Source organism: Triturus cristatus, chromosome 4_1 (genome assembly GCF_964204655.1).
Source record: "Triturus cristatus chromosome 4_1, aTriCri1.1, whole genome shotgun sequence".
NCBI lineage: Eukaryota > Metazoa > Chordata > Amphibia > Caudata > Salamandridae > Triturus > Triturus cristatus.
The window spans coordinates 475166198-475191004 of record NC_140585.1 but is presented as its reverse complement, the minus strand read 5'-3'; the positions used below and the strand labels follow the sequence as shown (position 1 = coordinate 475191004).

Genomic DNA, 24807 nt, shown 5'->3' with positions numbered 1-24807 from the left:
CAGGATTATTTTGAAAGATATGGTATTTAGAAAATGGCTTCGATGCCAACTTTAAAGAGAATATTAGCTCACAGATTAACATGTATTCAATGTACACTGAATTACCTTCTTCTTAATATGCTTTAGCATAGTGGTGCCCAGGCATCAATAGTGTAAAGTGCTGACGTAAATTTACAGACGGATTTCTAACACAATGTAACTGATGATTTTTTCACATCAGCTCCTCCTATTCTAAATGGATCCCTCCGCTGCTTAAAAAAGAAAAGAAGGCTTAGTGGCACAGGGGCTCCAATTAAGAAGGGTACATACATGACAACATGTAGGAGAAAACACAAAAAATAAGAAGCGCAGCATTTGTGGTCTTGAGAGTGAATATCCTAAGATATGTTACGACTTGTTGAAAATCTTAGATGCAGGGGATGACAAAAAACACCCCATCTCCCACTCCACACATGCCACCACTCAGCTCTGTTGACTCATTCTACACATCCTAGTTTGAAATTCACAATTTTCACGTTCCAATTTTATTTGAAGTGCTAGAAGAATATTTGTTTACAGATTATATGCATAGATATGACAACATTAATATATTTACAGCTGTGTACCAGTCATTAAATGTGCTTAAATAAACCTAGACGTTATGCCTACATGTGCAGTGGTACATGTTCTACTGCAAATTTCTAACATGGAGATATGTGTCCTGATTTTACCTGCTGGAGCCTTTTGTGTTTTAAACCAAAATACCAGTAAGTACATCCAAGCCTCGCAGACTCACTGAAAATGTTTGTATTTTTCTTCCAGTCATTGCATACATAACCAAAAGCCAGTAAAACACTCGGCCCTGTGGACTAAATGCCTCCAATGCATTTATCCGTGTCCGGTAATGGATTTGACTACACGTGTGCCCACTAAGATTTAATTTGAGATCGATAACAGACGTACCACTGAGTCGATCAACAGGTAGGTGGGCTGCATAAGCAAACGTGCTCTATTCTTAATAATGACGATGATCATCAATTCGTAAACACCAGGCACATACATGCAGGATTGGTGGGCATGGACCCTTCCTGCCGTAGGCTGCCATCGCTGTACTCGCAGGCATATTAACAGAGTAAATTGATTGTTTTGTTAGTCTTTGAAAGCAGCATTCCACAAAACACAACTGTATCTGGATTCCCTAGTCTTGAACATACCTTCCCTGGACAGACAGACACCGAATCGGGCAGTGATCCCAGGAGGCACAAGCAGGCGCGTCCCGCGCTCAGCTGCACCCCTCGCCTCACTATTTTGCATGACCCAGAAAGCACCCTAGACTCCTTTAAGCCTGTCTCACACCACCCTGACCCCCAGCCCCCAGTATACACTGCCCGGCTCCGAGGAGTTGTCTCTATTTCCCAAATTAAAAGAGGATGTCGGGTAAGTGGTGCTTCCATTGTTTATTTTTTTATTTTATTTTTTAGTTTATTTTATTTAGCAAAGTTACTTAAAACCATATGCTTCCATTGCTGATAGCCGTACTGCTGGAACTAGTCTGTGCACGTGAGACGTCTGCACGGCTGTTCCAGGTGCTGGTATTGTCCTCTGCGAGTGAGGGAAGCTTGCGTTGCTGTTGCATATGATTCCTCCGGTCTATCGGAGTCGTGCACTGCTGCCTGCCACACATGCTATGTGTATTAACGAAGCTTGATATAATCTCTTAACTAAACCAAAGCTAAAACAATTTGATGTTGAGAACGTTTGTAAGTAGACGGAGGCTCAGAGCCTACTGGTAACACACACGTCGGCTCTCATTACGAGGTACCCATACTATCTGAAGGATCGGTCAACAGAACATGCTGAGCCCATCGGATTTATGCGTAGTACAGAAAAAACAAACGTGAAGTCCATACAGTTTCCACAGGGACGCTAATCAGCATCTCAGTGTGAAAACACTGCCCGGAATGAGTAATATCTCGTGGAATCAGATGTGTGAAATCTGGTTCCCTCTGTCATTCTCCGCTCCTAATGAAACCATCGGGGTCGACAGCTGTATCTGCACTCCAGAGATACTGTTGCACCCAGTAACAGACTCCCTGGAAGCTGGAATTGTCAGACAATTAACAGGCCACTTGCAACGACGGCCAATATGAGCTAGATGATTCAGTCCAAAAACCACTGGTCTGGTTCACTTCCATCAGAAGAATTTTGTAGGCAGGACATTTATCTCCATCTAGCCACTCATTGTTTGATCAACTTTCTTCTTCCACATGCATGTGTACTAAATAACAACAAAGATAAATAAACATTGTCTGTTGACTTGTTAAAGGATGAAAACTCCTTGGAACCTTGTTTAAACCTCCATTGTGCTTCATTTTGAACCTAACCCTTCTCATGCATGGATGGGGCTTCACGCCATGGGCCCTTTCGGGGCAGAGATTACAGCAACTACTTATAGTACCTTTCAATCTAGAATACAATAAATTCAATTTCTGCACTGATAGTTTCTTTCCAAAGTTGAGAAGCCAATATATTCTTTAATATTCTGCCTAGCTGCATTCCTAAATTGAATGGCTCAATCTTTAAAAATCAACGACACAGTCTGAGCTATTTTTGTTTCCTGAGATAACTTCTGCAAAGCTTTTGACCTTCCCAAATGACTCCCCATAGTGGGTGTCTTTTTTTTTTAATGAAATATATGTTCTACAACATATGCACTAGTCTAGTTTACCGAGCCACAGTTTCCTCACACAGGTAATATTCTACACAGATTTTCTTCGTTTCCCAAAAACATTATTAATCAGCTTGGCCATTGACTTTGATCCACTGGGTCTTCTTTTCTCCTTGACCTTGCTCTGTGTAGTAATGCTCTTGAGAACGTTTGTGAACATATTCACCACTTCTTGACAGTGCTCGGCTGCAGACAGTTCCAAAAACTGGCATCTGTTTTCCAATGCCACCTTCTGACCTTCTTCCCAGGTGACTTCTCTCATGTGGCACAGGTCCTGTTTGTTGCCAATTAAATACACCACACACTCACCGTCTCTATCAATAATAAAAAAGAGGGAAGTTTAATTAAGACAAGAATCCACATTTTTTTTCTGTTACATAGTTTAAACACCTTGCAGTGAATTATTGGTCACTTTTTAATACATGTAAGTCTAGGGTTTAAAATGGAGATTGAGAAACCTACACACATTCTGGCCCCGACAGCCTGACTGGGATTCATACAAGAGATTGAGTTTGTTGCTTGGGATAGTTACCGATACACCAGTTGGGTCAATAAAAGAGTAACTAAGCATAGGTTACATAGCTACTGTCCTTCCTCAGGAAAGAAGGCACACATGGGGCTACAACATGGCACATCTCTTTTAAAAGTGAAAACCTACCACAGTGCAACAAACGAGTGGGTCACATGTGTTTTATACTAGATTTGTGTGTATATATATGTATGTATATTTGTGTATATACATGTCTATCTATCTATCTATCTATCTATCTATCTATCTATCTATCTATCTATCTATCTATCTATCTATCTATCTATCTATCTATCTATCTATCTATCTATCTATCTATCTATCTATCTATCTATCTATCTATCTATCTATCTATCTATCTATCTATCTATCTATCTATCTATCTAATCTATCTATCTATCTATCTATCTATCTATCTATCTATCTATCTATCTATCTATCTAGCTATCTAGCTATCTATCTATCTATCTATCTATATATTCACTGAAAAAACCATAGGTTTCAGGCACGTTATAGTTAGGAATTAGCATTTAAAAAACCTCAGAAATTCACTGAAAAAACCATAGGTTTCAGGGGTGTTATAGTTAGCTGGACTTTTCACTCGTACAAAATCATTGAAATTCCCCCGTTATAGTTAGTTCAGCTAACTATAACTCACGCGCCCTCAATGCACTGCTGATGACGTCACATATTACATCACTCATGACATGGTCAGTGACATCACTCATGACATCACTGATGACATCTCAAATGACATCACTGATGACATCATCCAGTGAATGTGTGTTTTTCTGAAAATTACATATGTTTTATATATGTATATCTCAAGGTCGATGGAAGAATAAATGGGTATATAAGTGTCTAAATGGATGATTTGTTTTTGAAAAATTGATTGTATAACTGACTGATTACGTGTATCTTAGTGAATACATGGCTTAGTGAGTAATGTTTAAATGTGTAAATATCTGTATCAGTCTCTCACTTTGTGTATAAGTGGCTGCATGAGTTGGTGAGTAGCTACATGAGAGTCTATATAGGTTATTAGTTGGTTTTTTGAGTATCAGTATGAGTGTCTGAGTGTCTGTATGGTTCGGTGGGGGGTATTACGTAGTGCATAGGTGCATGAATGAGTGACTCACTGTTTGTATGTGTTGAAGACAGCATGTGTGCAGGACTGTATGGGTGGATGAGTGTGTGCATGGGTGTATTAGTGAGTGATAGACTGTCTCAATAGTGTCTTTATGAGTAACTACATCTGTTTTAAACTAGTATATGTGACTATTGGTGTATATAAGTGAGTATATGTGAGAGTGAGAGATTGAAAGAGTTCCTGTATGAATAAGTATGTGTTTCTATAAGTGATTGTTTAAAAGACTAAGTATGTGTAAGTTTCTGTAGAAGTAAGTGTGGTGGTGTGTGTATAACTGTATATGCAAGTAAATGGATGCTTGATTCTTTATTAGCATGAGTGACTATGTGTGTGAGTAACTCTATGGATGAGTGGTGTTGTGTAACAGGATGTATAGGTGTGTGAGTACATATGATGAGTGAGTACATGTATGAGTGACTGTATAGGACTGTTGGTGAATGAGTGGATGTGTATGTGGATTACTGAATAGGTTGTTGTAACTGGTATTGGTATGTCTATTGTTTTGAACATTGTAGTTTCTATTTTTTAATGTGTGTATCAAAAGTTATATTAGAGGAAGAGGAGGTCTGCCACTCTATCACAAGGATGATGTCATCAGTGATGTCATTAGTGATGTCATTTGAGATGTCATCAGTGATGTCATGAGTGATGTCACTGACCATGTCATAAGTGATGTAATATGTGACGTCATCAGCAGTGCATTGCGGGTGCGCGAGATATAGTTAGCTGAACTAACTATAACGGGGGAATTTCAATGGTTTTGTACGAGTGAAAAGTCCAGCTAACTCTAACGACCCTGAAACCTATGGTTTTTTCAGTGAATTTCTAAAGTTTTTTAAATGCTAATTCCTAACTATAACGTGCCTGAAACCTATGGTTTTTTCAGTGAATTTCAAAGGTTTTTTAAATGCTAATTTCTAACTATGCCTACAGAGATAGGACATGTGAAGAAAGAAGAAAAAACGCACAGAAAGAAAAAAAAGAAATGCAGAAAGAAGCAACAGAAGTCCTCAAAGACGAAGAAGAAAAGTGCAGGAAGAAGGATAACGTGCAGAAAGAACAAACAGAAGAGCAGAAAGAAGCCTTGTTGCAAAATCATCCTGTACCCTAAACTTTTTCAGACGGATACTGGTGGTAACTGAGTCTGACTTACCAGTCCTAGAGCCAGTGCTATGTTAAAAGACACTCAGAATACAGTGAAAACACCTACATACACTCGGGAACACTATGCGTTGGGGTCCCCCTGTGATCAGCATGACCTCCTCTGTAAGCCTCTAGTATATAATAGGGCAGGGGATTAAAACTACCTCTTAAAACGCGCCACAGGGCGTGTTTGCACACGTCACCTTAGGCCCTGTCCCCTCACTTCCCCACTGTGTAAACACGCCCTGTGGCCATTTTAAGTTGGGAGATTAAGTCCCCTTAAATCCTGAGGGTCCCTAGGGTCCAACTAGACCACTAGGTACCTCCAGTAAGCGCCACAGAGTTGCGTTGCAGAGAGATGTAAAAAGGGGCACGGCCTAGACCACCTCTCTGCAACGCAGCGGAGTGGTGCTTACTGGAAGCACCTGGTTGGCTAGTTGGCCCCCAGGGTCCCTCAGGATTGAAGGGGAATTATTTTCCCAACTTAAAACGCGCCACAGGGCTTGTTTACACACGTTAACTCAGGCCCTGTCCCCTCCCTTCACCACTGTGTAAACACGCCCTGTGGCCGTTTTTAGTTGGGAGATTAAGTTCATTTGAAGCCTGAGGGTCCCTAGGGTCCAACTAGCCCACTAGGTACCTCCAGTATGCGCCACAGAGTTGCGTTGCAGAGAGGTGTAAAAAGTGGCATGGCCTGGACCACCTCTCTGCAACGCAGCTCAGTGGCCCTTACTGGAAGCACCTGGTGGGCTAGTTAGCCCCCAGGGGCCCTCAGGATTGAAGGTGAATTATTTCCCCAACTTAAAACGCGCCACAGGGCTTGTTTGCAAACGTTAACTCAGGCCCGTCCTCTCCCTTCACCACTGTGTAAACACGCCCTGTGTCCGTTTTTAGTTGGGAGATTAAGTTAATTTGAATCCCGAGGGTCCCTAGGGTCCAACTAGCCCACTAGGTACCCCCAGTATGCGCCACAGAGCTGCGTTGCAGAGAGGTGTAAAAAGTGGCACGGCCTGGACCACCTCTCTGCAACGCAGCTCAGTGGCGCTTACTGGAAGCACCTGGTGGGCTAGTTAGCCCTCAGGGGCCCTCAGGATTGAAGGGGAATTATTCCCCCAACTTAAAACGCGCCATAGGGCGTGTTTGCACACGTCACCTCAGGCCCCGTCCCCTTCCTTCCCCACTGTGTAAACATGCCCTGTGGCCGTTTTTTAAGTTGGGAGATTAAGTCCCCTTGAATTCTGAGGATCCCCAGGGGCAAAATAGCCCACTAGGTACGTCCAGTAAGCGCCATTGCAGAGAGGTGTAAAAAGGGGCACGGCCTGCACCACCCCTCTGCAACGCAGAGCAGTGGCACTTACTGGAAGCACCTGGTGGGCTAGTTGGCCCCCAGGGTCCCTCAGGATTGAAAGGGAATTTTTTCCCCAACTTAAAACGCGCCACAGGGCGTGTTTGCACACGTCACCTAAGGCCCCGTCCCCTCCCTTCACCACTGTGTAAACGCGCCCTGTGGCCGTTCTAAGTTGAGAGATTAAGTCCCCTTGAATCCTAAGGGTCCCTAGGGTCAAACTAGCCCACTAGGTACCTCCAGTAAGTGCCACAGAGCTGCGTTGCATAGAGGTGTAAAAAGGGGCGTGGCCTCAGAACACCCGTCTGCAACGCAGCTCCCTGGCGCACACTGGAGATACCTGTTGGGCTAGTTGGCCCTCAGGGGCCCTCAGTATTGAAGGGGAATTAATTCCCCAACTTACAACTGGCCAGGGGGCGTGTTTGCAGAGTGCTGCAAGGAGGGGGCGTGGCCTCCAGTGTGATGACGGTCTTTTATTTATTTTATTTTTTTAAGAAGCAGGGCTGTGTGGCCCCCCTTCTTTTTCTAATTTACTGGCCTTGGGGACCCCACCCCCAGGGCCTGCACCCTAATTTTGAAAAAAATAAATTTGGCCCTCCCAAGGCCTTAATCGGCCCCGGGGACCCCAACCCCCGGGTCATGGCCGTTTTTTTATTTAAATTCTTTAGGAGGGGGCTGCGTTGCCCCCCTCCTCAGGCCACTTATGGCTCCGGGAACCCCATCCCCCGGGGCCGGCCTTTGTTTTTTATTATTTTAAAAATATATATATTTATAGAAACACCTAGGACATGCTGGACAAACCGTATGTACCTATCACCATGACGATTTGCGTGATATTCATTAAAAGGCGACTATGCATAGAATGAATCCACATGGAATGTATTTACACCGCTAGTGAAGCTCTGACGTGTCTGACGCCCTACCGTGCCTAATTCCGGCGCCCCCGCCGGTGGGTACCCTCCAAGTAGACACCCTTGTCGTTTATTTATACAAACATGGGTAGCTATTGACGGGTACATTTAATATACACGCACACCAAGCCATTCAAAGGGGATTCGACAAAAATTCGACTAAACTATGCAAGAAACCCCCTTCACGGTTAATAAAACACACATCCACCGCCGGATGTGTAATACTTTTTATTTTACTCTCTGGAAAGGAGACGAACCTCACTTGAGAGTCACAGCGTGCTCCTGGCTGAGCCCAATGCTGTGTTACACCCACCAGTGCCCGCCGATTGCCTCACACCTCTGTGTTGTATTCCACCAGCTAGTGCGTATGCTATGACACTCTCTAGCCCATTTGCACTGTAACACCACCCCGTGAATATGCCATGCCACACTTGCCTTCGCACGGGTTATATTGCCCCATCTAACGTGCCTTCCTTGATGTGTATGTTATTATTATTATATTATTATTTTTTGCACTTGTACTGCGCATCGGCTACCCGACAAGGGTTTCCCGGCGCATCATATGTTATAACGCACAGCGCTATGCCATACATATTACAATCTGGGATCCATATCTTTGTCACAGTGCATATGCAACGTTACACTCCCCAGCACATATTTTATATTACAACTTTAGAGACTAGTTATGTTACACAACACTGCCCTGTGCATATTACACTCCAAGGCGCATATCGCATAGCACATGCTAGTGCCTGTGCTATCTCGCGCTCTCCATTGAATCTGTCATTGCGCACAATGTATTGCATACTATATTTGGTGCATAGTTTATACCATATACTACATCTAGTTTTCATTTTCAGTCGTGCTCTCAGGACTATGTTCTATATAACACTGCGTCCACCTACCCTTTTCAAGGGCATTACATTTTGCGATGAGGGTGGAGGGTCAGGGGGTGTTGCTGCCCAGTGAGCCCAGACTCACAGTCACAAACGTCCTCTTCTTCCTGAATAAAAGTGAGATTATGCTGCATACTTGTTCATATTTTAAGTAGTTCGCACAGACACACATTTTAAAAACAATAAAGTTCCTAATACCCACCTTCTCTGAACAGTTAGCTTGCTGCCCCATCCACCTCCTCCCTATCCTCTGTTGTCTGAATCCATGGACTAGCCTCTTCCCTCCAGCCATGCATGGTCTGATGTGCTGCCACTGCCCTCCATTTAGCATGATGTACCAGTCCACTCCTCCTGCCCTCCATTACCCAATTCTATGGCCCATCATTGACCTCCTGCTTAGCCTCTGTGCTTAGCTTTCTGCCCCTATTCTCCTTCCCCCTGCCCTACGATGTCTTTGTGCATGCCCCTGCTCCATCCTTTTTGCCCACTATGTTCCATGGACCTGCCACTCCTATCTACTCTGAGTGTTCTGTTGAGCTGCCACTCCCCTCCCACCTGCCTAGCATTGTCAGATGACTGTAACCTGTCCCTGCCACCTCCACCCTGCCTGTCCACATGCCATGCCCCTATCCCCTTCCTCCTGTCCTCCATGGTCCATTTTACTGCCACACCCTTCTGCCCTCCCTGATCTGTTGTGCTGCAACTGCTCCTCCTGCCTACCCCGCGCGGTCTGTTGTGAGGGCCCCTTCCTCTGAACTCTCTTGTCTGTGCCCAGGTCCTGACCCTTCCTTCTATCCTCCATGGTCCTTTGTGCATGTCCCTGCACCCTCCTTCTTGCCCATCATAGCCATTGTGCTGCCACTAACCCTCCCACTTGCCATGCATGGTCTTCTGTGCTGCCATGGCCCCTCCCACCTTCCCTGTGTGGTCACCTAGCTGCCCCTGACCCCCTCCCACCTTCCCTCCATGGTCTGTGAGTATGCCACCATAGTCTCATTATTGCTCTCCATGGTGTGTCTTGTTTCTAGTGCCCATCCTGCCTGACCTCCATGGTCATCTTGCGGCTCCTGCCCTGCCACCTTGCCCCCAGCCCTTTGCTTCCATGTGCAGACCCCCTATTCCCTCCCTCCTGGCTTGTCTGTTCCATTGTAATGCCCCTGATCCGTCCCTCCTGCCCTTTATGGTCTGTTATGCAGCAGCTTTCTCTCCTGTCTGTCCATTATGGTCAGCTATCTGCCATTGCCTCTTTCCCATCTGTTCTCTGTTGTCCATGTGCATGGTCCTGTCCCCTCCCTATTGCTTTCTATGGATTGTTGTGCTGCACTGCCGTCCCGCATGCGCTATGTGGTGTATTGTGCTGCTGCAAACCCTGATGCCTGCCCTGTAGGGTCAATTTGGTGCACCTCTCAATGTCCCTCCTGTCCTCTGTTATCCGAGTCCATGTCCCTACCCCAATTCCTCCTGCCTACCACGATCCAATGTACCATATTTGCGAACATTTTGAACTTGGTAAGAGGGAGATTTTGAAAAAAAACTGGGGTATTGATTTTCCCCTTTGAGTTACATTGAAAAAGAGGAGATTGTAGACAGGAGACAGATCAAATAAAGCCCATTTGAGCTTAAAAACATTAGACGTTTCCTGGCTGAAACGGGTCTGTTGGCATGTATGGTTGTACTACCACTGCCTCTTCCTTCTGCCCACAATGGTCTATTATATTGCCACAGCCTCTCTTGCCAGTCCTGTATTGTTGGTTTGTTGTCCCTGCCCCCCTTTCCACTGCCCTCCATAGTCTGTTGTGCTGCCACTGCCCCTCCTGCCTGCCCAGTGTGGTCAAATTGTTGCCTCTGCACTCTCCTACCTGCCTTCAATTTTCAGAGTCCGTGCCCCTGGCCTCTGCCTCTCAACAGTATCCCAATGAACAACTAGATTGCTAACATTCTATATTTATTACAAAAGTGTGGAACGCCTGACGTCATCTTGATGTAATCAAAACTGTAATACCTAGCGTATTTCCTTTAGAAATTACATATATGAGAGGGTCTTATTTGCATCAAAATTATGGTTAGTGCTCTAAAAAACTAAAATGAGGACATATTTTCTGAGTTTTCAAATAGCGACAGAGAACTTTTAAATTATTTGTAATCTTTATGTTTTTTATCCAGTTGACCACTTGATTAAATGTTGCACCTTGGCGAGAGGATGTGGTGTTACTTCCAGAGCTGCAGACTTTGCAACTGGGGAACCAGGTTGGAGTTTCTGCTTCAGCTCAACATTCTGTGATTGTGGTCAAATCACTTAATCTCCCCATGTCTACAACCAAAATGAATTTGATCTTGTGTGATGTAACCAATGATCATGTAAAGCATTCCAATACCTGACAAGTCTGCACTATATAAAACTGCAAATACACAAAAAATAAGTGTTGTGCACACTTCTGTCATTCGGCTACATGTGGGCTATATCTGGGTGATATTTGTGCTGCATTTAGGCTCTTTTGTGTCTGGTGGCCATCTTGGGAGATTTATTTGTTATGAAGTTTCCTAATTTCCTCATTTACTGCAGTCTCCTCAGTAGGAAATGCTTTCAGTTTTTACTTTGATTACATCAAGAAGGTATTCAGATATGTCACACATTTGCCATAAATTCTGAATGTTAGCACTCTAGTTGCTCATTAGATCACTGTAGTAAAGCTACTGCTCACCACGGAAGTCTGCTTCTGGTATTAAAAGTGCATGTTTCAGTCTGCATGTCAGAATTTTGTTTATGAAATAGAAGAGGATTTGAGAAGTCAAAATGTGCCCTAATATTTCTTTCTGCAGCACTAATTATAATTTCTATGGCAAAATGAACCCCCTCATTGTGTTCCTTTTTTAATTAAATGTTTTAAGTGTTACCAGTTTATTCCAATCAAGATGGCTTCAGGTGTGCCATACTTTTGTCATAAGTAAGAATGTTAGCGCTCTAGTTGTTCGTTAGAACACTCTGGGACATTCTGTCATTGGGCTATACTTGGGCTACATCTGGGTGATATTTGGGCTACATTTGCGCTCTTTTGTCTCTGGTGGCCATCTTGGGAGATTTATTTGTTATGAAGTTTCCTAATTTCCTCATTTACTGCAGTGTCCTCAGTAGGAAATACTTTCAGTTTTTTACTTGGTTCCATCAAGAAGGCATTCAGATGTGTCACACATTTGCCATAAATTCTGAATGTTAGCACTCTAGTTGCTCATTAGATCACTGTAGTAAAGCTACTGCTCACCAGGGAAGTCTGCTGCTGGTATTCAAAGTGCATGTTTCAGTCTGCATGTCAGAATTTTTTTATGACATAGAAGAGGATTTGAGAAGTCAAAATGTGCCCTAATTTTTCTTTCTGCAGCACTAATCATAATTTCTATGGCAAAATGAATCCCCTCATTGTGTTCCTTTGTAAATTAAATGTTTTAAGTGTTACCACTTTATTCCATCCAAGATGGCTTCAGGTGTGCCATACTATTGTCATAACTAAGACTGTTAGCGCTCCAGTTGTTCGTTAGAACACTCTGGGACATTCTGTCATTGGGCTATACTTAGGCTACATCTGGGTGATATTTGGGCTACATATGGGCTCTTTTGTCTCTGGTGGCCATTTTGGGAGACTTATTTGTTATGATGTTTCCTAATTTCATCATTTACTACAGTCTCCTCAGTAGGAAATACTTTCAGTTTTTTACTTTGATTCCATCAAGAAGGCATTCAGATGTGTCACAAATTTGCCATAAATTCAGAATGTTAGCACTCTAGTTGCTTATTAGATCACTGTATGAAAGCTACTGCTCACCAGGGAAGTCTGCTGCTGGTATTGAAAGTGCATGTTTCAGTCTGCATGTCCGAATTTTGTAATGCAATAGAAGAGGATTTGAGAAGTCACTCAAAATGTGCCCTAATTTTTCTTTCTGCAGCACTAATCATACGTTCTATGGCAAAATGAACCCCCTCATTTTGTTCCTTTTTAAATTAAATGTTTTAAGAATTACCACTTTATTCCAACCAAGATGGCTTCAGGTGTGCCATACGTTTGTCATAAGTAGGACTGTTAGCGCTCTAGTTGTCTTTAGAACACTCTGGGAAGCTGCAGTAGAACACAAAGGAATCAACTGACAGTCTCTGCCCTTGTTGGATGTACATGTTTTACTGAGAATGTCAGACTTCATTGTCACATGACTGAGAAAGAAAATGTGAATTTACAGAAAATATGCTCTCAGTTAGATTATAGATCACCTTCCAAACGTTTGTGGGAAAAGCATGAGAAAAAAGTTTTCTCTCAAACATGATTCATGATATCACAGCAGAAGGCTTTTTCACATGGTAAAATCACCTTAGAACTCACCACGATTCCTAAAATGAGTATGGTACCATCAACAAATGATTTATAATGTAACTAAAGTCTTAAAACCTATTAACTGCAATGCTTTTTAATGAGGTGCTATCATGTATATTGGTCCCAAGATGGCTGCCAACACTTCTTGGATGAAGTGCTGACAGCCAATCAGATCTCACGATGAGATGTGTGGTTAGGCTCCGCCCAGATATATATGTGATTTTACTTTTGATTTTTTCAGGAACTACTGAACGGATTTACACCATTTAAGCAAAAGGTACATGCCTGATCTGAGGACTACCTCTTTGCCAAATTTCAAGTAATTCTGTTCAGCCGTACAGGCTGTACCTTCGACTAAAGGTTCTATGGGAAAATGCATAGGGAAAACGCGTTTTGGGACCCCCCTTTTTTCTCAGCCCCTGCTAGACGAATCACCCCTAGACTTTCAGGGTAGGAGCTGAGCAGAGCGCCCCATAAGTTTTGAAAATTTCACGAAGATAAGTCAACCGGCGCCAAAGTTATTCAAAATAGAATTTTCAGATTTCCTATCGGACCTCGGTCCTAACTATAACTATCTACTGGCGACCGCCAGTAGATAATATATCTATACATATATATTGTGATCAAGGCCGCATGTCTGGCGGCCGAAAAGCGTCATTTGGACACTTGATGCTGGTATAAATCATCATTTAACTATCAACTTTGCCTTTGGAGTCGGTTTCCTGGTGTTGCGCCTTTCTTTGGATGGTGGTACCCCTGGGATCCTGCTGTGGAATATATATATATATATATATTTATATATATAAATTAAAAAACCTTAAAATAGACTGAAAAAACCACAGGTTTCAGGGACGTTATAGCTAGTTGGACATTTCACTCGTACAAAACAAGAGAAATTCGGCCGTTATAGTTAGTTCAGCTAACTACATCTCGCGCCCCCGCAATGCACTGCTGATGACATCACATATTACATCTTTCATGACATGGTCAGTGACATCACTGATGACATCTCAAATGACATCACTGATGACATCATCCAAGTTTAAATATGCTTTATATATATGCCAAGGTGTATTGAAGAATGAGTGGGTGTATAAGTGTCTGGTTGGATGATTTAGTAGGTGCGTGACTGACTGTATAAGTGAGTGATTAACCCCTTGAGTGCCCCGCCCTTTCCCCGCCCTGTGCCGGGCGTTGAATTAGTGGGCGGGGTTCATGACGAGATAGTCTCGTCATGGGCACAGCGCAACCGCGGCCCATGACGAGACCATCTCGTCATGGGCACTCAAGGGGTTAAATGTGTCTTACCAAATGCATGGGTTAGTCACTGATACAGACATTCACACAGTTTAGTTTGTCAGTTGGTGTGTAAGCGGTTGCATGGCTTGGTGAGTAGCTAAATGAGGATGTATATGGGTTATTGATTGGTTGTCTGGGTGCCTGAGTTTCTGTGTGGGTGGGTGGGGGTGTGACTCTGTGCATAGATGTGTGATTGGATGATTCACTGGGTGTGTGGGTTCAAGAGTGCATCTGTGAAGGACTGTATAGGTGGGTGGGTGTGTTGGTGAGCAAATGGATGCCTCAGTGGTACATGTGTGAGTAACTGCATATGTGAAAGGCAGTATATGTGAGTGTTGGAGTGTATAAATGACTATATGTGTGAGTGAGGGATTGTGAGAGTGGCTGTATGGATCAGTGTGTGCTTGTATTACTTATCGTATAAGAGTGTAAGTATTTGATAGTATATGTTTGAATAAGTGAGGTGGTGTGTGTATAACTGTATAGGTAAGTAAATGGGAGTGTGATTAATTCTTTGCATGACTGACTAAGTGTGTGAGTAACTCTATGGATGAGTGGTGGTGTGTGAGTGTCAGTATAGATATCTGAGTGCATATGATAGTGCCGCATTGATGGTTGACTGCATGTATGAGTGACTGTATGGGTGAATGAGTGGATGTGTGTGTAGACCTAGGAATTGATGAGTGGGCATGTACTAACTGGTATTGGTGTGTCTATGGTTTCGAAAATGGTAGTCTGTATTTTAGAGTGGGTGTATCAAAGGTTATATTAGGGTATGAGGAGATGCATCAGATTATCATGTGGATAATGTTATCAGTGATGTCATCAGTGATGTCATTTGAGATGTCATCAGTGATGTCATCAGTGATGTCACTGACCATGTCATGAATGATGTAATATGTGACATCATTAGCAGTGCATTGCGGGTGCGCGAGTTATAGTTAGCTGAACTAACTTTAACGGCCAAATTTCTCTGGTTCTGTACGAGTGAAATGTCCAACTACCTATAACATCTTTGAAGCCTCTGTTTTTTTCAGTGAATTTCTAAGGTTTCTTAAATGCTCATTTCTAACTACAACGTCCCTAAAACCTATGGTTTGTTCAGTGAATTTCAAAGGTTTTTTAAATGCTAATCTCTAACTACAACGCCCTGAAACCTATATTTTTTTCAGTGAATTTCAAAGGTTGTTTAAATGCAAATTTCTAACTATGCCTACAAAGGTAGAACATGTGAAGAAAGAGGGAGAAAGCGCAGAAAGGAGCAAGACAAATGCAGAAAGAGGCAACAGAAGTCCAGAAAGATTAAGAAAAGTGCAGGAAGAAGTAAGAGATGTGCAGAAAGAACCAACAGAGGAGCAGAAAGTCCTCCTGTGCCCCTAACCTTTTGCTGACGGGTACTGGTGGTAACTGACTCTGACTAACCAGGCCTAGAGCCAGTGCTATGCTAAAAGACACTTAGAATACAGTGAACACACCTACATACACTAGGGAAAACTATGCGTTGGGGTACCTTTGTGATTAGAATGACCTCCTCTGTATATGCCATGAGTTAATGCCTGGGTCATTGCATGAGTACATGCGTTGTGACTGGATGATTAGAGAGCTACAAGGAGAGAGCATGGTGATTTTATAAGTGCTTGGATTTTGGCAGAGTGATTGGATAAGTACATGGTGCTGGCTGGGTGATTGGAGGAGTGCATGGGTAGTGACAGGGCGATGGCTTGACTGCATGGGTACTACCTGGGTAATTGCAGGAGTGAATCAGTACTGTGTAGGTGGTTAGAGGTCTGTATGGGTAGTGCACAGGGCATTTTAGCAGTGCATGTGTTAGTACCTGGGCCATTGCATAAGTACACGGGTACTGACTGGATGAAGAGAGTACTGCAAGGAGAGTGCATGGTGAATTTATAAGTGCTTGGGTTTTGGCAGAGTGATTGGACACGTACATGGTGCTGACTTGGTGATTGGAAGACTGCATGGGCAGTGCACAGGTGATTGTACCACTGCATGTGTTAGTGCCTGGGTCATTGCATGAGTGCATGGGTACTGATTGGATGATTAGAATACCACAAGGAGAGTGCATGGTGAATTTATAAGTGTTTGGGTTTTTGCGGAGTGATTGGTTAAGTACATGGTGCTCGCTGGGTGATTGGAGGAGTGCATGGGTAGTGATAGGGCTGTGGCTGGACTGCATGGGTACTACCTGGGTAAATGCAGGAGTGAATCCGTACTGTGTAGGTGGTTAGAGGTCTGTATGGGTAGTGCACAGGGGATTGTAGCAGTGCATGTGTTAGTGCCTGCGACATTGCATAAGTACACAGGTACTAACTGGATGAAGAGAGTACTGCAAGGAGAGTGCATGGTGAATTTAAAAGTGTTGGGTTTTGGCGGAGTGATTGGATGAGTACATGGTGCTGGCTTGGTGATTGGAAGACTGCATGGGCAGTGCACAGGTGATTGTACCACTGCATGTGTTAGTGCCTGGGTCATTGCATGAGTGCATGGGTACTGATTGGATAATTAGAGTACTGCAAGGAGAGTGCATGGTGAATTTATAAGTGCTTGGGTTTTGGCGGAGTGATTGTATAAGTACATCGTGCTCGCTGGGTGATTGGAGGAGTGCATGGGCAGTGACAGGGCAATGGCTGGACTGCATGGGTAGTGCTCAGAGTATTGTAGCAGTACATGAGTTAGTTCATGGGTCATTGCATGAGTGCATGGGTAGTGACTTGATGATTAGAGTGCTGCAAGGAGAGTGCATGGTGAATTTATAAATGCTTGGGTTTTGGCCAAGTGAGTGGATAAGTACACACATGTGACATCAGGCCGTGCCCCCTCCCTTCACCACTGTGCAAACGCACCACCTGGTAGGTTTTAAGTTGGGGGATTAATTCCCCTTGAATCCTGAGGGTGCCTGGGGGCCAACTACCCCACCAGGTACGTCCAGTAAGTGCCACAGAGCTGCGTTGCAGAGAGGAGGTCCGAGGCCACGCCCCTTTTTACACCTCTCTATAATGCAACTCTGTGGCACTTATTGGACGTACCTGGTGGGCTAGTTGGCCCCAGGGACCCTCAGGATTCAAAGGGGCTTAATCCCCCAACTTGAAATGCACCACAGGGCGCGTTTGCACACTTGTCACATCAGGCCATGCCCCCTCCCTGCACCACTGCGCAAACGCACCCCCTGGTGCGTTGTAAATTGGGGGATTAAGTCCCCTTGAGTCCTTAGGGTCCCTGGGGGCCAACTAGCCCATCAGCTACCTCCAGTAAGTACCACAGAGCTGTGATGCAGAGTGGTGTATAAAGGGGGCATGACCTTGGACCACCTCTTGGCAACACAGCTCCCTGGCACTTACTGGAGGTACCTGGTGAGCTAGTTGGCCCCCAGGGACCCTCAGGATTCAAGGGGACTTAATCCCCCAACTTAAAACGCGCCACAGGGTGTGTTTGCACACTTGTCACATCAAGCCACGCCCCCTCCCTACACCACTGTGCAAACGCGCCCCCTGGTGCATTGTAAATTGGGGGATTAAGTCCCCTTGAGTCCTGAGGGTCCCTTCTCTCGCTTCCAAAATCCAAACCAGTGTTTGCTATGACAGGGCGGGAGCCGCACGGGCTCCCGCCCTGTCATAGCAAACAGCAGTGTACCGGGGTGGGCATCCCTGGACACTGCAGGAGCAGGCCCTGGGGGTTGGCGGTCCCCAGGGCAATGAAGGTCTCCTGGAGGGGGGCCACACACCCCCTTCCTTTATTTACATAGCCCCGGGGAAGTGGTGGTCCCAGGGGGTCGGGGGTCCGTAACGGACCCCCGCATTTGCATTATTAGTGACCCGGGGAGGTGCTGGTCCCTGGGGCGTGTGGGGGGCTCGAGCTCCCCCACACAGGTTTAATTTTTGTTTTTTTAAAAGCCCCAGGAATGGCGGTCCCAGGGGCAGCGGGGGGCTTTACCTAGTTTACCTGAGTAGCCGCTCCCAGTTACCGCCTCTCAAGTATTTAGGTATTGCATCAATGACACCATATTTCAAATATTTGACATAATTCTTATGACATTCCAACAAGTGTGTAGCCACCGGGTAAGTGTGGTCCTTATTACTGATCGCCCTCATGTGTTGCAAGATCCTCTTGTGGACCTGCAAGATTGTGCTGCCCACATACTGCAATCTGCAATCACAACCCAATACATAAATAGCAAACTCCAACTTACAATTGTATGTCCCATCTATTTTGATTGGTTTATCATCAAACTAAGTTAAATATTCTGTTGTATTCACCCCAATGCCATAAGCTTTGCACTTGTTGCATCTTAGGAAGCCTTTCACTTGTTGCAACCAACTTTTTTGTTCCATGACTTCTGGACTAGTCTTGACGAGGGTGTCCCTTATACAGTACACTCTTTTGTATGAAATGGAACCTAGAGGTATTAGGCCGCACAATTAAATCTTCCCAAATCAGATGACAGGGCCTCTAAATGATAACTCTTATTTCCTTCTCTTGCTTACTGAATGTTAGTATTAACATGATGACTGGTTTATTCTCCATACTTTGCTTTTTAGCCAAAAGTATAGACTCTTTTGATAAACCTTGGCCACTATTTAATCTAAAGATTCATTTGAAAAACCTCTCTCTACATAAGTTTGGACAGCCTATTCCTGATATCTCTCCAAATCTTTTATGCAACTGAAATTTCTTTTTAGTCTAAGCATTGCCCAAAAAGGGATGCTTGGTTTCAGATGGCTGAGATGGAAACTGGGTACATGTAGGGTAGAATTGCCAGCAGCTGTTTTCCTGAATAGCCTTGTCTCGTTCTTACTGTCCTTAATAAACACCTGCAGTTCCAAAATCTCTACTTGTGTCTCTACATATGTCTCAGCTGGCTCTTGTGTACATATACATACCACACATATATATCATCAATAAAGCACAACCAACAAATAACATGTTCACTCCACATCATGCCATAGTCGTTGACAAGCACCTGCTCCACCCACCAGCCCATATGCAAACAAGCATAGCTGGGGTGAAGTAGGTGCTCATCGCCATACCGCTTAGCAGGCAGAAAATGTCCCTATTAAAAGGAAACAATTATTCTCGAGGCACCAAATTATCATGCACAGCATCATCTTGGTATGGTTATACAGCTTGTGGGGTCTACTTCTCGGAAAATGCTCAACCGCATGTAATCCATCACTATGGTTTAGGATAGTATACAGCGCAGTTACATTCAGTGACATCAGGAGATAATCTTTCTTCCATGGTTTATCATCTATCCTTTCAAGGAAGTCACCAGCATCCTTAATAAAGGATGGTAGGTTAAGCACATGTACTTGGAGGAAGAAATCGATATATCTAGATGTATTCTCAAATATGCTTTCTTTGGCCGAAATGAAAGACCTTCTAGGTGGTTGGGACTGGTTTTATGTATCTTTTAAATCAAGTATCGAATTGCCATTTTTGAACAGTCATTCCTCAGACATTTCCCATACTCCCACCTGCTGGGAGTGGACTTACTTGTTGTCCTTGCTTGGCAGGAGCTTTTACAGAGCACCTGCTAAGCGAGAGTAAACAGAGGTTTCCATTACCCTGGCACTGGGCAGGTAAGCTACTATCTCCCGAGGGTGGGCATTCAGGACATAGCAGGAGCCGACCCTGAAGATGTCGGTCCCCAGGGCCATTAATGGCTCTAGGCAGGGGTGGTTGCATGGCCCCTCCTTTTAGATGTGCACAAGCATGCCACGGGGGGTTGGTGTACCTGGGAGGGGGAACTTGCTTCCTCCCCTCTTCATTTTCTTTATTTTTTAGTCTGGCCCCAGGGAGTAGGTGTACCCTGGGGCTGAAATTTGCCCGGGGATGGCAAGGCCCCCTCTCTATTTTGAAACTTGGCCAGGCCATGGGGGGGCGATTTCTCTAACTGAAAACAACCCAAGGAGGGGGAGGCATGGGCCCCTTTTCTCTTTTAAATAATGGCCTGCCCACAGGGAGTTGGTGGTCCTTGGGGCCGTAATCGGCCTGCAAAAGGAGGCTGCATGCTCCCCCTCCCCAAAATATATAAATACACCCAGCAGGACCTGACCCACCCGGGGGGCATATACCCAACATGCACAGGAGACCGTCCTTGTTTTTCTAAAAAAGAAATCCGTGGATTTGCACATTCTCCGCAAACTCATGGTAAAATTAAAAAAAAAACATTTTTGACCACTGGCAAGGTCCCTTAGGAACCCCACCACCAGGTCTATTGAGGTCATTTTATTCCTAACATGTCCCCCTTTTTTTTTTTTTGCCTTTTTTCATGGGACTCCCATGAGTCCGAGTTCCAAGATGGCTGCCAACACTTCCTGGTTGCAGTGTTTGCAGCCGTTCTGATCTCAGCATGAGATCGGATCCATTGTAAATTGGGAGGGGGCTGCGGGTCCCACCTGCCTGAGTCATTAATGTCCCTGATGAACCCCATCCCCTGGGCCCAGCCCAGTAGCTGTGTCCCAGGAAGCCCACCCAGGGCCATAGCGTTTGCCTGCTCACACCGGTGCGGGCAGGGAAACCTGTGTTTAATCTCGCTTGGCAGGAGCATAATTTACTTGCCCACCACCAAGTCTGTTCCCAGCTGTAAAAATGCTCCCACTGCTTAGGAGCAGATTTTTAATTTGTGTCCATGCCCGCACTGAAGTAGGCAGAGAAACAGATGAATATATTGTTCATATCAGCAGGGAAAATCATTGGGAGCTGCTCGGTTTAGGTCGGTGCAATGACGGTTCCCGCTGCATGCAGAGAGCAAGCTGGGGCAGCGGGGGACGTGGGGCTCCTCTCACTGCCCCCAATTGCTATATGGGGGTGTCCTGAGTGGGAACAAGGATATCCACCTTTAAGTGTTTAGGAACCCAGGGGATGTGATCCCCATGGCCTAACAGGGCTTGGGGAGGGGGCCGTGTGACCCCCATCCCATTTGTAACTTGTATGTATGGCCCTGAGGGATAAGGCTCCCCAGGGCCTAATAAGGCTCAGGGATTGAGGACAGCGTGGGCCCCCTCCCCAGTCATAAAAAAAGGCTCTGGGGATGAGGTCCCCATGGCCTACTAAGGCTCAGGGAGGAGGGCCATGTGGACCCCTACCTTGTAATTAAAACAAAACAGCCTCGCTTACCCCTCCTCCCCTTTTAAAAACATAAGGCTCTGTGGCCAACCCCTCCACAGCACACGGCCAAAGGCCATTTGCACGGGAGAGGGTTGGTTTTGCTTATCATATTAAAATATTACTTTACATTCGTAAAACTCTAGAAATTCACTGAAAAAACAAAGGTTCATGTAACTTTATAGTTAGGTGTGCTAAAAATAAGTTTTTGTTTAAAACAAACCTAAGAAATTTACTGAAAAAAACAAACGTTAGTTATAGTGAGGTGAAATTGTCAGCAGAGCTAACTATAACTTGTACCTCTGCCATGCACTGCTTCTGACCTCACATATTACATTACTCAGGACATGTTTTATGATATCACTGATGACAACTCAAGTGACATAATTGATAATATCACTGATGACATCACTGATGATATCATCCAAGCTTCCTTTGTAGACATTGCTCTATAAACGAGTGTAGCATTAGAGATCTGAAATAACAATCAACCAAAGATATGTGGGAACCCTCATTGGACACGGTGTTCAAACTGTATACAACTGTTCAAAGAAAGACAAGTTACTAAAAATACTGAGCATCTGTTCCAAAAGGAATGCCCTACAATGGACAGCTTTTATCTGTATCAAATCCCTTACAGTCAATGAACCTACATTTAGAAATTAAGCTGATATGAGTAGATAAGTGGGTATTGTAAACAGTATTGACAATATGGAGAGAGTTTACCCTGTTTGCAGACAGTGAAACCCTCACGAAGTAGTGAGAAATACACTACAGGGTATTAAAATGTATCTTTTAAGAACAGTGTACACTCTCTGCAACACTTGACAAAAAATATACTATTCACTTAAAATAATCAATGCCCGAAAGGGCGAAAAATTATACTACATGCAGCCTTCATACTGTGGAGAAATCTTTAAAGATAGCCCATCTTCTTAAGCAAAACAAGCACATGTACATAGCTTAATAATTGGTGGATACAGTCTTACAATACTTACAATACTTAGTATGTAGGTCAGAGAATCTTTGCCCTGTTACAAACTTTTCCTGCAGAGCATGGAACATGCTGCACACAAATAATCAACTTTCACCTCCACACAGGGTTACTCTTCAATGTAAAGATTTATAAAGTGTTCAACACCTCTATTTAGCTATGATGTATTAGGAGCACATGGGTTTTGTAAACAATTACACCCGTTAGCTGGACTCAGGCTGTAAAAAGTTAGGTACAGAAGTAATGCAGTAATTACCTGCCACTATGTAAACTATAAAAAAAACTAATACCCTCACTGCAAGATGTCATCAATGATGTAATTTGAGATGTCATCGGTGATGTCATAATAATGTTATAGAACACATCATGAGTGATGTATTATGTGAGGTGATAAGCAGTGCATGGCAGAATGCAAGTTATAGTTATCCCTGCATTGCTTCAAAATGTTATTAGAGGGGAGGATGGTCAGTGTACACCTCCCTCCCAGAGCCTTTAAAATGCTCTGGGGACCCCATCTTTCAGAGCCACTATTTATCCGAGAGGGGAGGTGGGCCACGCGCCCCCCTCTCTGAGTTGTTTTTGGCCACAGATACCCCATCTGGCATGGCCTACATTAATTAAAGGTGGGTGCCCAGGTACCCCTCCAGCCAGAGAAGGCTCAGCCTCCCCCACTTTCCTTTTGAAAAGCTTAATAGTCCTGGGGGATTTGGGCCCTGCAGCCTTTAGAGGCTCGGGGAGTGGGGGCCTCCTCTTTTATTTTAATGATCAGCCCTGGGGTCCTGGTGTGGTCGTCAACATACGTGGGAAAGCTCTGAGTGGCGAGTAAGGCCTATAATGTCAATGGGCTGTTCAGAATTAGAAACTCAGTTCTCATTCAGAGGGGCAGGCTGAGCCTGACTGGTTACTCAGCTTCAATGGATGTGCCATGGGTACATGTAGTACCATATACTTGGGATTTATATGTACATTAAATATGCCAATTAAGAATATGTCAATTTTACCATGTTTGAAGGGAGAGCACATGCACTTTACAACTGGTTAGCAGGAGTAAATTCCTATGGCCATCAAAAACGGATTCAATGAAAGAAGGCAAAAGTCTGGATAATGCCAAACAGAAGATTATCATTTCCAAAAGAGGTCAATTGTTGTTTAAATCCTGCTAATCCGAATAACAAACTTTACTGCAAAGAAAGATTGGTACCCTTAGGTGTACTCATCATTGGTAGCTGAAAAGGATCCCTGACAGGTTAATGTACTCATGTGTATCATGTAGATTGTAACAATGTGAGGGTTTTAGATTCATCCCACAATGCAGATTACATGATAATCAGAACAAATCCCTTTATTTAGGATGTTGGGATGTTTAGTGTCCTGAAATCCACTATCATAAATGTACAATAGTTTGTGGGATAATGAGGATTATGAAGTAATCATTTACTTTCTGAGTGGTTTCAAGGATGTGTGTTGACATAAAAGGGGAACACGTATTACTTGCTTAATCATTTTGTATGTTTTTTATATTTATCATATAGTGTCATGGTTTTAAAAAGACTAAACACAAGAATAAAAAATTGAACTTGCTTAATCATGAACCTACCTCAATATATTCACCTTCCAGTCCACTAAATCAATTCCTTCTAGTCAATGTCTATGTGTGCACCAAGTGGGAAAGATTGTGTTCCTAAGAGCCACTCCTCATATGGCACATTTATATATGTGTCTCCTGTTCTTCTAATGATTTGTATCACAATCTTCCTACAGGTACAGTCATGATTTGCTGACAAACAAGATTAATATCGCTGGTACTGTTGTAGCCTCTGCTATCTTGGAATATTGTGTCATCTCCGCTTAATTTATTTCGGAAAATAGTTTTTTAAGTAGACCCTACTTTTGTGAGAATGTCCTCAAGGGAGAAATGCATCACTCAGTTTAAAATGCCAAACATTGGGCTCACTTTCTCGCTCGTACGGTTGGGGCAAAGTAATCTATGCATGTACTTTCTTTAAATGAGTTCCTTTAAGATCCCAGTCTAAACTTGACAGTATAGATACATGTAAATAAACTTTTCTGCATTTATAATTACGTTGCAAAACAATGCTTGTAGTCTGTAAGGTTATTGTTAAGAATTTTGATTCTGACAAGAGTTGGGTCTACTCATTGACTGTCTCTATGGGTTTTCAGAATATCTAGGAATGTGCTCTATTCTGTAGTTCAGGCTAAAATCAGGTGGATTGCTCAGTTCCACAGCATTTGGGGCAGTACATGTCATCTGCCTTGAGTGTTTCTGGTTTCACAATGGTCACCTGGGCTGCTTTGCCGTGAGTCTTATATGAATTCTCCTGGCTGTCTGTCA

At 43.9% G+C, this 24807-nt stretch overlaps 1 protein-coding gene across 1 annotated transcript in view; it reads right to left on the bottom strand.

The window, feature by feature from the left end:
- Nucleotides 1-508: 508 nt before the first annotated feature.
- RERGL (RERG like) overlaps nucleotides 509-24807 on the bottom strand; it is a 209798-nt gene continuing 185499 nt past the window's right edge. The window contains exon 5 of the mRNA XM_085652674.1: nucleotides 509-3021. Within this exon, the coding sequence (XP_085508800.1) occupies nucleotides 2739-3021 (283 nt within the window). The 3' untranslated portion in view covers nucleotides 509-2738. The remainder of the gene's footprint in view (nucleotides 3022-24807) is intronic.